A 16,786-nucleotide genomic window follows, 5' to 3' on the forward strand; every position below is an offset into this window, starting at 1 on the left:
TCACGTCTTTTCTCTCTCTCTCTCTATCATGTTTATTATACAGATTATCATGAAAAACACTAGAAACTGTTATTCTGAATTGTTGACGGTCAGCTGATGAGGAGAAACACAGTTTGTGATGATAATTACCTAGCTACCTTTAATTATTAGTTCAAGATCATATCATCTTTACTAAAGTTGAAAGATCAATTCCAAAGCTAAAAAAAATAAAAGGCAATGGCATAAGATAAACTTGGGCAGTTGCATGCAGGCCGAACTGGGCTGGGTTCAACATCACAACTCACAACGATATAATATGTCTCCCATGCTTTTTGACTTGGAACCTCATCTTCAATCATGACACCGTTGATTTCTGAATTAATGCTTTCTTCATATAATTTTGTGGAGGGGAATGGAGCCATGGAAGTTGGCAGAGAATCTAAGATCAAGGCTGCATAATACTAGTAAGTATACAGAACATTTGTAGGTCAAAAGATAGCTAGCTAGGGGCCTAGCCTGCAGCTGTCCAAAATCAAATGCATCTTCTTTCTCGGAATTTTGAAGCCTTAAAGCTAACATAAGAGTGGCAGTACTTAAACCAACCTCAAAGTTGTGGAAAGTGATGAACTATTCCCATTCATATGAACATCCTGCTTTCTTAATGTATATATATAGCAATATATAATATGTACCGCACACTTCCAATGAATTGGGCAATCATGGTTTTAGAATATATATATATATGTAGTCCATCCTCCTCCTAGGATTGTCCCTAATTCTAATCTTTGGATCTCATTTGGATTAGGCTTTCTATACTAGATAGTAATTAAGAAGAATTTTTATAAAAGAATATACAGAATTAATAATATATATATATAACTCTCTTACAACAGTTCATTAAAAATAAAATATAAATTGTAATTATTTTATTTAAAAAACGAGAATGGTTGTTATAAAGAGCTCATTTTGTGGGTATATAATAAGTATAAAAGTCCCATTTTTATATCATTTTCTGTGATATTTTCCTTGCAAAAATTTTATAATAGTATTGTTTCGTACATAAATAAATTGGGTATATTCCACCTAAATAGTTTGGATCATTTCACAAAAACTCCCTTCGATTTCCTTTGTAATATTTTGGATACCTACGCTTTATATATTTTTCAGAGACCTTGCATTTGACCTAATTAAAAGAGTTGTTTTAGAAAACAAAACAAACCATGAGAAGCTAAAATACCAAAACTGAACCACATAAAATCAAAATGAAATTTACCCTTATAATACCAAAGCATATACTACATCTTGAAAAGTAGCAAGTAATGATGGAGGTCCAAGCACCTAGCTAGCCAACAAAACTGTTGGCACGGGGGAATATGAACGATCACATAAATAGATAGATAGATAGATAGATAGATAGTGGTCTTTCTTTTCACATAGCTAGGCATTTTGGGGGGGGGGGGGGGGGGGGGGGCTATGGGGTTGTATGATCGATCGATCGTTGACAATGGCTTGCTTGGTGGCTGGAGAGAAGTATCCCTGAAAAAAGCAGAAACTGATTAGATTTAGCTGGGCCATGCCTCTCATCACCCAAGCGTGTGCAATTCATTTGATTGTCCATCCCAACTAAGACAACCCTACATTTCTTTCTGATATTAATTTATACGTTCATTATTCAAGGAACAACAACAACAACAAATTAAAGGCATCGCACAGATTAGTACTGGAATTCTCTGGCAGCTGCTGCTTAATTAATTAATTTACAAGGCTAGCGGTGCATGGGAAAAAGATCAAATTATATATCATATATATATGTATATCAGTTGCTATATATAGCGGCATCAATATCACTGCTTCATTTATAACTCGGACGGCCGATGATCTGGAAAGATCAAACTGTCATCCGTGGCTGAAAGATTTAAATATATAGCAGAAAGGCTATATAGTTCATGGGATCACAGTTCAGGCCTTGCTGCTGCTGTTGGTTTATATATGTGGTCCTCTCTCTCTCTCTCTCTCTCTCTCAAACGTCTTTAGCTTTTTTTAGATTGCAAACAAAGCAAGGGGCATGATGCCCAGTTGGTAATTAGCTAGGGAAAACTTCGACATAATGAATCCACCGAAGGGTTGTTGAGATGTCTCGGATTTCTGAACCCAAACCAGATTTGGGCTTACGTGGGCCAGAGCCCAAACTCAGGTAGCCCACCTACCCACCCACTTAACTTTTTGGGCTATCAACATGTTCTTTAAGGCTTCATTGCTTAACGGCTTAAAAGTCGGGCACCAAAGTCATTGTCTCTCGTACCCATCAAACCACTGTAACACTGTAAACGTGTAGGAAAGCAGAAGAAAGGATGAAACTAGAAAGGAAAGAAAAACACGTGCAATGTTATTGCTTTACAGTACTCTCTTTTGATTCCCTCTGATTAAAACTTTTATCTGATAAATTAACCACTCAACTCAAGGTGGTGACTCACTTCATAAAATATATATGTTATATTAGGGTTAGAAATTTCTTAGACAGTTACCATTCTTGTTTTGTGCATTAACACTAACACTAACACGTGTCACGTGCCCCCGTCAATCGAACGCGTTGTGTTGTGTGGACGCGTACATAGCCAACTGACTTGCGAATGTGTTCTCTCATGAGTCATGACATTGAAAGCTACGTGCCCGAATTGGCCCGGAAAATGACTGGAATTGGCAAGGAGGAGACGAAGACCCACTTACAATATGGCTTTAATCTTGTGAGAAAAAAACATTTAGCTCACACAAATACAACCATGGATCAAATTTATAGGCAATATATATGTATACACTTATATCTCATCATGTAAGATTATTAGGGTCCGACATCAAAATCTTTTTTCTAGAGATTATTATGTTTGAGTGGTCTCTCGGGCTCGTGTTCTTAATTTCGACATAAGAGATAAATCGCATATAAAGACTTTGTTTCACTATCCAGAATAAAAAGTCGAACTTACAATTTATTGGTGCAAATCCTAATATATCGTTGTCCATCCATTTAACTTGTGTATGAGGTCAAATCTTTTTTCTTAATTTATGAATTGATATGCATGACGGGTACAATTTTAACCTAACTCTCTTAACAATGATAATGACACACATTTAAATATCTCTATAGATTTTGAGGTTGATTACTCCACTTAAAAAGTAATATATTCGTAAATGCCCAATCCAGACAAGAGAAGAATTTTCATTGAGAATGAATCATACATTTGTTGCCACCTCGGCTACTAGCACTAGTTGAGTGGGTATCTTGTCAAAAACAATTTAGCTGAGGCATCTCAAACTCAAAATAGTTTTTGAAAGGTTTGAAGTTACTGGTGTTGGGTATAAGAGAAATTTTAGATTTTTAAAAATATTAGGTTAAAAATTTATATTTTTATGTTTGATATAATTTTTTTAAAAATAATCTTGAAAAAATGGTATTTTTAAAATTTATTTTTAATTAATTTTCTCGTAACAAAATTTTTATGAGAGTTGAGAATCTTGAATTTTTATGGATTAGAGAAAGTTTTTAATAAATAAAAAAATAAAAACATTACTTACCCTCTTATAATTCCATAGCTCAATATTTTATATACTAAAAATAATTTATTATTTTTAAATAAAAAATTAAATAAGAGTAATTTGAAAAAATAATATAGATTCCCAAGAATATTACATTTAAACCAAATATAAAAATATAATATTTTTAAAAAAGAATATCTAACATTTCGAAAAATACTTAATACTAATCAAATATAAAATTACATAAATTATGGAAATCAAATATTTCTAAGAACACTCTCATGAATTATTTAAAAACTTCTCTTAATAATTAAATTATAATAAGTGTATTTTATTTTTACGTAATGTGTATTTATTATATATTATTTTTAATTTTCAATTAATTTTATTAATTTATTAAATATTTTAAAATATGATATATTTATTAGCATGAAAATTCATATTTTGAATGATAGAGATAAATTTTATTTACTAAAATGAACCTTAATCGCTCATTTAAAATTAAAATAAATTTAAAAAATATGGATGGAACACCTATAAAATATTTTAAATATTTAGTAAATAAATTTACAAGGAATTAAATTAAATGGAAAACCCAATCCTCATCATCCCGACAAAGAATGGGTCCAAAATGGGGTGCGTGCGTGTCGTCTTCTTGCGCCTCCCATCTCCATAATTGTCGCGAGATGCTGCTTTCCACATGATTGGAACTTGGAAGGAAACCACTGACACCGAGGAGAACCACTTTAATTAATTCAGTTAAAATTTAATAAATTGTTAAGTAATTATTTCTTTAATATTTAAAAATAATTACCACGTGAATAAATTTAAAAATTAATTATCCTGATTAGAATTAAAATTCCATTCCATGTGTTGTGTTGAAGGCTAGGCCTGGGCCTGGGCCTGGGCCTGGCCTAGACGTGTTCCTGTCACGGCCATGTTATGTCGTTTGGACTTTGACTCCGTGAGGAAGCACCGCACCTATAGCTATAGGCTGCAGCCAGCCAGAGGAAATAGATTGATTATTAGCTTCTAATAATTTGAGGGGTGAGGGGTGGAAACAGTAAGCATGAAGAAGCTTCCTGTGATCCCCACCGATTGATTGATCACAAACGAAAGGAATGCAGAACTTTGGAAATTTTACCTGTTTGGAGACTTCTCCTGCCCTCTGTCTGAGTCTCCGTCTCAGTCTAAGTCTCAGTTTGGTAGTCTTCTAAATTTTCCAAATATCTTTATGGAAATGATGTTGGCATAAGTGGACGAGGCAAACACGGACTCAGTTTGAAAATTTAAATGAAAGTGAGTTGTTAGGTGGGGATGAGCAAGTAGAATCTTTGGACGATATGTGAGCTGGATTAAGGAGGAAGCAGACCAATTAACGGGAAACCTCTGGCGATGATTCTATTCTATTCTTTGGCATTAAAATGATTGGATTGGATGTAGTAGAGATGAGACTGGAGAGAATAAAAAGGGAGGGGAGTTGAAGAAGGAATAAATATTTGGGGGGGCCGAAGCCAAATTAATTATTAATGTATATGATTGGGGGAAGAAGGGAACTTCCTCAGCTGGCTATCATTAAACCATGTGCTTGCTGCTGCCCTCCCTCCCTCCCTCCCTCACTAGGCCGCCACAATCTCCCAATTTCAATGGGGAACCCCTAACTATAAACCCTATAGTACGCCATCTCTTTAATTGTCATTAAAGTAGGATCTATCGATTAACTTTCAATGGGGTTTTAAATCTAGAAATTTGAATGTGAATGCTCAAACTTGTGTGAGGGAGAAGGAGGGGTGTCGTAAAATTTGACTTAATTTAATTGAAATATTCGAATCAAATTACCTCCCTTCGATTTTGATAAAATTTGGTTTGTTTCAATTTTAATTTTTGAAGTTTCAATTAGTTTGGTTCAATATGATTTTTGTATTGAAAATAATCGATTCAACCAAACTTACAAAACATCATCATTTGTTGGCCTAAATGGGCACATTGAAAATAAAAAAAAAAGAAAACACACAAAAAGAATAAAAGTAAGCAAACTCTTCGTCTTCAACCTTCATTTCATCTTCGTCCTTCCCTTTATCTTAACCTTTGGCCTTTGACCTACAATCATCATCCCTATCTCCCGTCAACCACTATCGTCTCCATCTTTTTTTTTTCCTTCAATTGCAACCTACGAGTTGAATAGAGAACTGAAACTCTTTTGCCTTCAACCTTCCTTTTGCTGCCTTTGCCTTTGCCTTTGCTTTCACTTTCACTCGTCGACTCCATTGTTCTCATCTCTTATCAGTCATCATGATCCCCATCTTCCTCTTTGTTCTAATCAGCGACTAGCAAGTCACAACCAAGACCAACTCACATTTTCCCTTCTTTGATCGGTGACTTGCAATTGACCTACTTTTTCCCATCCTATTTATTTCGACTAGCAATATGCAAAAATGAGTTTCAATTAGGGTTTTTTGATTTTTTGGGTGGTTTTCGATTTTGTCAATTTCAATTTGTTCGGTCTTTCAGTTTGCTCGATTTTTCTATTTTTTGTGTTTATGTGGTTTATTCAATTAGTTTGCTTTCTTCAATCTTTGTTTGAGTTTGTTGATTTTTTATTTATTTAATTTTTTGATTTATTCTATTGATTCAATTTGATTTTTTTAGTTATTAAATTTCGATCGATTCGATTTGCACACCCTTAAATGAGAATGAGGGATTAGAAAGAGAAAAATGAGGGAGATAATGTAACTAGATGTTAGAAGTCAAGATTAATTGCTATATATATATATATATTAAATATCGAGAGTACTATCTTTAATGGCCCTAGACCTCTTAGGTGTCACAAAAATCCTTTGTAAAAAATTTGACCTATTAAATTAGATACTCACTTCTCAATTTAAAAATTTTAGCGAATGATTCAATATAACGGATTTGTATTTTACAAATAAACAATTAAAGTCAAATATAATTATTAAAAGTAAAAATTAATAAATGTTATTAAATATACCTCTCTAATAATAAAAACAACTACCAAAGGCACAAATTAACAACACAAACAAATAAGACAAATCTATCTATGTTGACACATATTTTTATACCATCCTAGATGAAGTGATAAGAAGGTTCAAGATAACTTATTTTGATGGGTTTATATAAACTTTTCAAGGGAGTCACCCATCATTGGGCTTTTCCAGGTCAATCACGCTTAACCCTAGAGTTCTTTATTTACATTTAGTCTAAAAGATATCTAGTTGTTGTTTTATTCCTTACTTATTTTTAATATATACTACATTTCTCTAGACTCTTGGAGTATTACACACATCGTGTCATTATCATGGGGCCCACAGCTGTAAGTCAACTCTTAGCTCTCTCCCTTCAACGGCCAAGAGCCTCACTGCACTTATGAGCCCCTTAGTGGTTGCCCTTTGGGCAATCGATGTAGGACGAACCAGATGCATCCACACAATCCCCTCCCCCCGCGCAGGTGTGGTAAGGTTTTATCGACCCTTCCTCCTTATTGGGGGTTGTAAGGACCATTAGGGGGTTTCCCACAAACGGCGCCAAATGTTGACACACATTTTTGTAACACCCTGCATCGAGCGATAGGAAGGTCCGGAACAACTTATCCTGATAGGCCTACGCGAACTTCTTAGAAGAGTTATCCATCCTTAGACTTCCCCAAGTTAAACACGTTTAACCCTGAAGTTATTTACCTACATTCAATCAAAAGGTATATTTGCTCTCTTTAATTGTCTTTAATGACAATTTATTATTATTAAAAACACATCTTATTATAGGTTAAACTCATATTTTTTTAACCTAAACTATATATGAAAAGTTCATTACCTCTCGAATTTCAAATTTAATCAATTGAATATTTAATCTTTATAATTTATATTTATTGATTATCTAATTATTTAATCAATAGTAAGCATGTAATAGACATATTCTTAAGTATGTGAAAATATAGCAGTAAAATACTATGCCCAGTGTTCATCAAATTATAAACTTACTAATAAATAGGTTGTAGGTCACTATCAAAGCAAAAAGGACAAAAAATAGTAGGTCAATCACAACTCGTAGATTGTCGATTGAAGAAAAAGAAAGGGTTAGGATTGATGATGATACGAACTCTGAAATTCTGATACCAATTGATGTGAACCCACGATGGAATGAAGTCAAAGGAACCCACAAAAGATTGAAACGAACCCCAGAAAAGTCAAAATCGGATATAAGGCAAAGAATTCTCGACCCGTTGATTCACGAACCAAGAATCTAGATTATGTTAAAATCTAGACCCGTAGATATGTAAAAATAAGAACCAAGAATTGTGTTGTTGAACGCCACAAAAATTGCCCAGATCTTTGATAAGTTCAGGATTTGAACGCCACAAAAAAATCACTCCTTTGATAAGTTTGAAACTATGTTCATTGAAGAACAATATAGAAAAGAGAAATCTCTCAAATTCAATTCATAATCTTCTCTCCCCCTTTTTCACAATGGTAAAGCCTTTAAATAGGCCAAAATAATTAAATCCTAACTCTACTTGAAAACTAATAAAAATCTAAATCCTAGTCATAAACTAAATCCTAAATCTAATGTGTTTTAGTTAGCCCACTCCAAATAGAAGTAGGAATAACAATAGTAACCCAATCCAACTACAAGTTGGATTAATAAAACTAAGCTAATCCAAATCCAACTATAAGTTGGAATAATAAAACTAACTCAATCCTAAACTATATAGGAAATAAGTAACTATCTTGTTAAATAAGAATCCTAGTCAAAAAGGAATTAGTAATCATCCAATTCCAACACGGTTGATTGGATTGATTGATCTGATTGCATCATTGTTAGTTGGCCCTCCATGATTCTCATCATTCCCTCTCTCTTCAAGACGATTTGTCCTCGAATCGTAAACTGGAACGATCAGCTTGTCGGCATAGTCATGAATCTTCCCAAGCACTTGGAATGGTTCACCAAGTTCAAAGGTCACATCCTCGAAATCTTGCAACAAAGAATTAACCAAACCTGGAACAGATTTGTTAGTTTCTCCACATACAAGGTAGGGCTCCTCGTACTCATGTAAAATTATTTGTTGATTTTCCATGAGAGCCTTCTGAACTTCACTTTCTTCAATAATGAGATTCCTTGTTATATCGCCCTCGTCTTTTTCTTCAACTTCAATGATATGAACATTCTGATCACCACCATCATTTTCACCTTTTTCTGAACTCTCAATGTCATGTTTCTCTTTGATCTTCTCTTTTTCGAGACGATTCAGCAACACTCGCATGAGCTTTAATTCTTCCTCAAATTCAACCCAAACATCACGCCTATGTTGCCAATCATGATATTTTTGTAGTTGCCTCCTTTCCAAACCTTCAAGCATCTTTCATGATATAGGAATGAAAAAAAAAAGAAAAAAAAGGATAGATAATACCCGATTTTAGAGCGAAAGCTCTGATACCAACTGATACGCACTTCGAAACTCTGACAACAACTTATGCGAACCCGCGATGGAATGAAGCCAAAGGAACCTACAAAAGATTGAAACGAACCCCAGAAAAGCCAAAATCAAATATAAGGCAAATAATTCTCGACCCGTTGATTTACGAACCAAGAACCTAGATTATGTTAAAATCTAGACCTGTTGATATGCGAAAACAAGAACCAAGAATTGTGTTATTGAACGCCACAAAGACTGCCCAAATCTTTGTGGCGTTCAAATTCTGAACTTATCAAAGATTTGGGCAGTCTTTGTGGCGTTCAACAACACAATTCTTGATTCTTGTTTTCGCATATCAACGGGTCTAAATTTTAACATAATCTAGGTTCTTAGTTCGTGAATCAACGGGTCGAGAATTATTTGCCTTATATCTGATTTTGGCTTTTCTGAGGTTCGTTTCAATCTTTTGTGGGTTCCTTTGGCTTCATTCCATCGCGGGTTCGCATCAGTTGCTGTCAGAGTTCTAAAGCGCGTATCAGATGATCAAGATGGCGATGACCAATGTGAGACTTGATTATTCTATTTAATTTGACAAAATACGAGAGAAAGAGAAAAGACGACACTCGAAGATAAAGGGGAAGATGGCAGAAAGGATCGATTTGGTTTATTTTTCTTCTATTATTTTTTTTCCTTATTTTTCTTCTTTTCAACTCATGTTACACGTAACTTACGTATTATTTTAAACTAGATTAAGTACTCAATAAATATAAATTCAACATTTAATACATCGAATATGAAGTTCAGGGGAGATGATAGTCTTTTCATATAAAGCTCATAAAAAACAAATATAGATTTGTCCTATTATTATATTTAGGGACATATAATAGCCATATTTTACTCTAATAATTTGTTTTAAAAAAGATAATAAATATGCAACCAGACTGGTTAGTTCCTGAAGATTCCGAATAAAATGCGTAAATTAGATTCGATTCTCTTAACATTGCTTTTAATGATACCAAAAGGAACTCAACAGCTTATGCATTTTGAGCCTCTCTTATATCGAACCTTTTCACCCTCAAAAAGGAAACTAAAAGATCTGAGCTCTCAAACACTTATTAATTTTACGAAATGCTTTGCTTAAATTAAAGGCAGGTGAGAATATCGATTTATAAAATTTTAAATTATTTATTTATGTTATATTAATTTAAAAAAGAATTACATAATTCCTTAGGCATGCAGAAACAGTCCAGAATGGATGGAAAGGCTCCCACCTGTCACATGGCTGCCACGTGTTCGTTAACAGTCAAAACCGCAATTGCAAATTAAATTATTATTATTATTATATATATATATGTATGCATGTCGCGTTACCATTCAAGCAAACCTAACAATTAAAAAATAAAAATTTGGGAAAAAAAAAAAAAGCAGAAATATTAAATATTAAAAGAATGTTAATCAGGGGGTATGGCATAAAGTCGGAGCAAATCAAGACCCGCACGACACTTGTCTGGAGCCATTCAAATAAGCGCGTGGGGACTGGGCCAAAGCCGTATCCCCTCCCCAAAAGTCCAAACGACCCCCGGCTCCCCTCGCCGAGAAGCGGGGCTAATCTCGTAATCTTAATGACCACTCAATACTCCAGGAAAAGTTCCAAAACAACCATGCCCAACCGCTACGCCAGTGCCCAAAACGGGGCCAATTTCGTAAACTCGCAAGTCCGAGCCTGTGATTTCAAAGCGATACATAGGTTCTTTAGAGGTCGGGTTTATATAGCCAGGGAGAGAGAGAGAGAGAGAAGTGGGGTAGAAGACAAGAGAAACGGCTTCCTTCTTTATGCTCTTTCATTGTGGTGTTTACAACTGCCACCCATTAGCCAGAGAGGCACAACTCAGCGTCCCTCTTTCTATCCCTCTCTCTCTCCCTCTCTCTCTCTAAACCCCGTTCACTTCTATTTTTTCATTCTTTGATTGTTTGTTTGATTTCTTCGCCCTTTTGGGTTTTTGGATTTGGTTCGTTGCGACTGCCCGATTTTCCCGTTGGGGGATTGCGTCTTCGGCAGCGATTCCGGTTTGATCCGGAGTTTCTTCGGCGGCTGCGATAAATTTGGGGAGGAAGAGAGAATGTGGAGTACGTCGAGGTTTCTCGAGAGAGTGTATTTGATGGCGGAAGGAGGATCTCATTACTGTTCTAAAAAGACGGACGATATCTGCGGCGACGGCTGCGATGAGGTATTTTTCCCTCTTTTTTCATCTGTCCTCTTCTCCTTTTCGTTATAAATTTGCTCCGGGAATTCGTGCTCGTTGTCGATCTTTCGGTCTATGATGATGTGGTTTTCGGTTTTTTCGTTGTTTATTGCCTGCAACATTATTGTTGGGATTCGATTGGTTTGTGTCACTTGGATTTGGATTGATTTAGGCTTGTTTCCTTGCGGAGAAAGTGCTAGAAAGGGGGAAGGAAACTCGGATCATTGAGTTTCCAACTTTTGGGTCTCTGTTGACCTAAGAAAACATTGAACTTGCTGATATAATATTCTGATTTTCTTAAATAGGCCATACCGTAATTTCCAGGTCTTCCTTTCTAGGTTACCCTTGGCTCATCATTGGAATTTTACGATCCCCTGTGTTTCCATCTCTTCGTTCTCTGAAGCATTGAGATTTACTTAGAAAACTAATCAGCACGGATTTTCCTTGCAATTTTAGCCACTTTATCCTTTGAGTTGTGTTGTGCCCACGGTTTCCGCAAATAATAAGAGAATGAGAAGCCATTTACGTCTTGAAGAAATCCATTAAGGTATCGCCAGGTGGCGCGGCCGTATTCATTTCCAATGCAAAAACTATGCATTGTGTTGTTTTGATACTCCGGTGACAATGTTTTTAGGTCTTTGCATTCCCTAATGGTATACTTCATTATGTGGAAAGAGCTAATTTTGGGGAATTCATTGTTGTTCCGTGCATCCTATTAATTTTGAGGAATTCATTGTTCCGTGCATCGTATTAGCTTGGAGATAGTGTTCTATGTGCATCTTGACAATTTATCAGTTTTTCTTTATGGTCAACGCCAAAAATGCATGCTTACATGTTTGTATCCTTTTGTGGGAGCCTGAGAAAATGTGTTGTTTCTATGAATGTGTACAGGAATCTGGCAGAACGTTGAGCATGTCAAGACTGCGATGTTTTCTGCGGGGGATGGATTTGAAAACTTACATCTTTCTATTTGTTATGGTCCCGACATGCATCTTTGTTGCATATGTGCATGGGCAAAAGATCTCATACTTCTTGAGGCCCTTGTGGGAATCCCCGCCTAAGCCCTTCAATGAAATCCCTCACTATTATCACGAGAATGTGTCAATGGAGAAACTCTGTAAACTTCATGGGTGGGGGATTCGTGAGTACCCACGGCGTGTTTTTGATGCGGTGTTGTTCAGTAACGAGCTTGAGATTCTAACATTAAGATGGAAAGAACTGTACCCCTATGTGACGGGGTTTGTTCTTCTTGAGTCAAACTCAACCTTCACTGGATTTCCAAAGCCTTTGACTTTTGAGAAAAGCAGAGATCAGTTTAAATTTGTTGAGTCACGGTTGACATATGGAAAAATTCCAGGGAGATTTAGGAGGGGGGAAAACCCATTCATTGAGGAGGCATATCAGCGACTAGCGTTGGATCATCTCCTCAAACTAGCTGGCATTACAGATGATGACTTGTTGATAATGTCAGATGTTGATGAGATACCAAGCAGGCACACCATCAATCTCCTGAGGTGGTGTGACGACATACCTCCAATCCTCCATCTCCGATTGAAGAACTATCTGTACTCCTTCGAATTTTTGGTGGATAATAACAGCTGGAGGGCTTCAGTCCACCAGTATCAGTCTGGTAAGACGAGGTATGCACATTACCGCCAGTCCAATGTCATTTTGGCTGATTCAGGTTGGCATTGTAGCTTCTGTTTCCGTCATATCAATGAGTTCATATTCAAAATGAAAGCTTACAGCCATTTTGACAGAGTGAGATTCTCTCGTTACTTGAACCCTAAAAGAGTTCAAAAAGTGATCTGCAAAGGGGCTGATCTATTTGATATGCTACCGGAGGAGTACACTTTCAAGGAAATTATCGGGAAAATGGGACCGATTCCCCACTCCTATTCGGCTGTTCATCTTCCTTCGTATCTTTTGGAAAACGCCGATAAGTACAAATTTCTCTTGCCTGGCAATTGCATGAGAGAAGAAAGTGGCTGAGTGCAGTGAGTGCCGATGTATGTCTCTGTAAAGGTTGAAGGTGCCGCTGGGCGCTACTCCTCAGGAAGAGCTTCGCTGATGATTGCAGGGGTTGCCATTACAGCTCTACTCCATGTCCGTCAATATTTATGTCAATTCTTTTCAGGAATGTTTGAAAATAGGATGAATTCTTGGATTTTGTAGGATGAAATTTGTATATAGCTTACTCCTTAGAGTTGGTTTTCGTCTGATGAGGTGAAACATATCTATTTGTTCAACGGGGAGCTTATTTGTGACTTTCCTGTGCTTACTCTCATGTTAGGTATTTTTTGATTTGAACTGATCTATCTATATCTTCTTGCAAATTTGTGCTACTTAATTTCTTGGCTTGTTCCTTAGCATCTCTTTAGCCCTAATATATAAATATATATATATATATATGCGTCTGTACGTGTAGAGAAAGGGGAGAGAGAGGGAGGGAAACTTGAAACCAGCAAATGTTCTGCAAGGAGCCTCTCGTAAGCTGCCATTTAAACTAGGATTACTTTTATCTGTAAAAGATGGAAAGAAAAGAGGGCGTCTTTGTTAGAAAGGGAAACGAATTGAAAGAAGGGAATGAAGAAAAATATTGTGATTGGGGGGGGGGGGGGGGGAGAAAGAAAGTACTCGAGTGTTCAGCTGTCCGTTGGAATGGAAGGGGCAGTGATTACCATAGGAACAATGAATTGTGCAGAACAGTCACTTTCAAATACCTTGCATTCTGACCCCCCCAAGAGGGTGTGTGGGGTAGCAGAAACCTGCAAAGAGACTTGGAAAATGGCCCTCATGTTTTGCTTGGAAAGTTTCAAAGTCTGAAAGAAGTCAATGATGCAGCTTCAGATGCATTATAATAAAACACTTTTCTTGAAACTTTAAAAATGTTCAGCAGCTGGCATGTGACTGTTAGGTTTTTGGGTCCCTTTCTATGTGAAGAAACCCAAAACTTATTTGGTCCATGAGTAAGAAGTTCAAGGTCTTTGGGGGTTCAAATCTTTCAATATAAAATGAGAAGGTGTGTGTGTGGGCGGTCATGTTTTTTTTTTAAAAAAATGAGAGAATAGAGGGGAATTGGAGAAAAGGTGTGTGGAGTGTGCAATTTTGATCAAGTGATCAATTGATCATCATCCGTGGTCCAATCTTGCTGGTTGGTTTTTGGTCAGTTTGTAGAAGACAACTAGTTCTTTGTTTTGAACTGTTAGATTAACGTTTTGAGATTTGCAACTCCAATTATTAGTCTCTGAACAAAGAGTTTATTCTCAGGAATTTTCTGAATTGAAGAGTAGCGAACAGTTTTTGATCATTTGCATATTAAAGAGTCATCCGTGGTCCAATTGGGCTGATTTTTGGTCAGAAGATAGAGGACATCTAGAACTTCAATATGGGCGGTCGGATAGTTTATTTGAGTTATATAACTCTAGTTTTGTACTCTGTAATAACAGGATAATTTCAATGATATCTCTCTAATCTCTCATTTGTGTTATGCTTTAAAATTGTTCATGATTGCTAGCTAATTTGAGGTTGTGTACCTATTATTGCTGCTAAACAATCACTTATAAACCCTGTTATTCATAGTGAAATTTTTTGGAGTGGACTATTGAGTCCCGTGGTTTTTACCCTTTCACATTGGAAGGGGTTTTCTACGTTAAAAATTGTTTGTCTCGTGCATTGAAGTTTTGTTCTTGCTTAACTAATTTTTGTGCTCCATATATTATCATGTTTGTTATGCCATTGTGTTCACTCCTCATAGGTTCAATCAAATAGGGAGAACATATGAATCTTTGGTTACTTTTTCTCTCCCATCAAAGTGGTATTAGAGTTAGGTTGTGTGTTTGACTTGATGGAATTATGGAGGTGAATACAAGTAAGATGATTTATCTTAATGGTTTAAATTATCATATATGGAAGAGTAAGATGAAAGATCTTTTGTTTGTGAAAAAGTTACACCTGCCAATTTTTGCTATCGAAAAACCAAAGTCTAAATCAGATAAAGATTGGGAGTTTGAGCATAAGCAAATATGTTGTTTCATTCGACAATTTGTCGACGACAATGTTTATAATCACATTTGTAATGAAAATCATGCAAGAACATTGTGGACTAAGCTAGAAACCTTATATGCTTCAAAGAATGGTAACAACGAGCTCTTTTTGTTGAAAAAGATGATTCAGTTGAAATACAGAGAAGGAAATTCAGTGGCTAATCATTTGAAAGAATTTCAAGGGATTATAGATCAACTGTTTGCTACGAATGTCAAGTTTGATGATGAAGTGTTGGGACTTTGGTTGCTTGCTACACAACCAGATTCTTGGGAGACCTTTAGGGTTTCACTCACTAATTCTGCCCCCAATGGTGTTGTGTCCATGGAATTAGTCAAGGGTGACGAGGAAATGAGAAGAAGATCTCAAGACTAGTTAACACAATCTGAAGTTTTGTTCACTGAAAAAATGGAGAGAGACAAACACAAAGGTAAGAATGATAGAGATAAAAGTCGAAGCAAGTCCAGATCTAGATACAAGAATGTTGAGTGTCATCATTGTGGTAACAAAGGTCATATTAATAAGCATTGTTACCAATGGAGAAGAGAGAATAAGGCCAATAGTGAGAAACAAGATTAAAAAGATCATGACAACAATAACCATGTTAATGCTATGACCACTAATGATCTTCTTGTTGTTCATGATGATGATGTGATCACTCTTACTAGTTATGAGACTAATTGGGTGATAGACAGTGATGCTTCACTTCATGTGACATCACAAAATGAATTCTTCACATCTTATACTTCTGGTGACTTTAGGACACTGAAAATAAGTAATGAATGGTTGGCTCAAACAATTGGCATTAGCGATGTTTGCTTGGAAACAAGTAATGGAACAAGATTGATGCTTAGGAATGCTAGGCATACTCTAGATATGCATTTAAACTTGATTTTAACTTGTAAGTTTGATGATGAAAGGTATTGTAATACCTTTAGCAAGGGAAAATGGAAGCTCATTAAAGGCTCCCTTGTTGTAGCTTGAGGAAACAAGTACTCCAATTTGTATATGATGCATGCATCTATATCTAATGGGATATATAGTGAATGTGGCAGAAAATGAAAGTTCAATTGAATTATGACATAGAAGGCTTAGTCATATGAGTGAAAAAAAGCTCAACTGTTTGACAAGAAAGAAGTTACTTCTTGGAACTACAAGTGGAAAGTTGAAGAGATGTGTTCATTGTCTAACAGGAAAGCAAAATAGAGTTTCATTTCATAAGGATCCTCCATTGAGAAAAGTCGATATTCTTGAGTTAGTGCATGCATTCCAATGTTTGTGATCCTTTAAAGGTAAGGTGACTTAGTGGTACACTTTATTTTGTAACATTCATTAATGATTATTCAAGAAAGGTGTGAGTCTATACTTTGAAAATAAAAAACCAAGTACTTGTTGTGTTTAAGCAGTCTCATGCCTTGGTTGAAAGACAAACAGGGAAGAAACTCAAGTATATTCTAACTGATAATGACGGTGAATATAAAGGGCTATTTGAAGAATACTGTCGACAACAAGGTATCACACACAAGAAAACTCCACTGAAGACACCTCAATTAAATGG

At 35.9% G+C, this 16,786-nt stretch overlaps 1 protein-coding gene across 1 annotated transcript; it reads left to right on the forward strand.

The window, feature by feature from the left end:
• The first annotated feature begins 10,721 nt into the window (after positions 1–10,721).
• LOC127798501 (uncharacterized) lies at positions 10,722–13,455 on the forward strand. Its single transcript, XM_052332108.1, has 2 exons — positions 10,722–11,169; positions 12,076–13,455. The coding sequence occupies exons 1-2, from the start codon at positions 11,062–11,064 to the stop codon at positions 13,174–13,176; spliced, it is 1,209 nt and encodes a 402-aa protein (XP_052188068.1). The 5' UTR covers positions 10,722–11,061; the 3' UTR covers positions 13,177–13,455.
• The last annotated feature ends 3,331 nt before the right edge of the window (positions 13,456–16,786 follow it).

This window comes from Diospyros lotus, chromosome 3 (genome assembly GCF_014633365.1).
Source record: "Diospyros lotus cultivar Yz01 chromosome 3, ASM1463336v1, whole genome shotgun sequence".
Lineage (NCBI taxonomy): Eukaryota > Viridiplantae > Streptophyta > Magnoliopsida > Ericales > Ebenaceae > Diospyros > Diospyros lotus.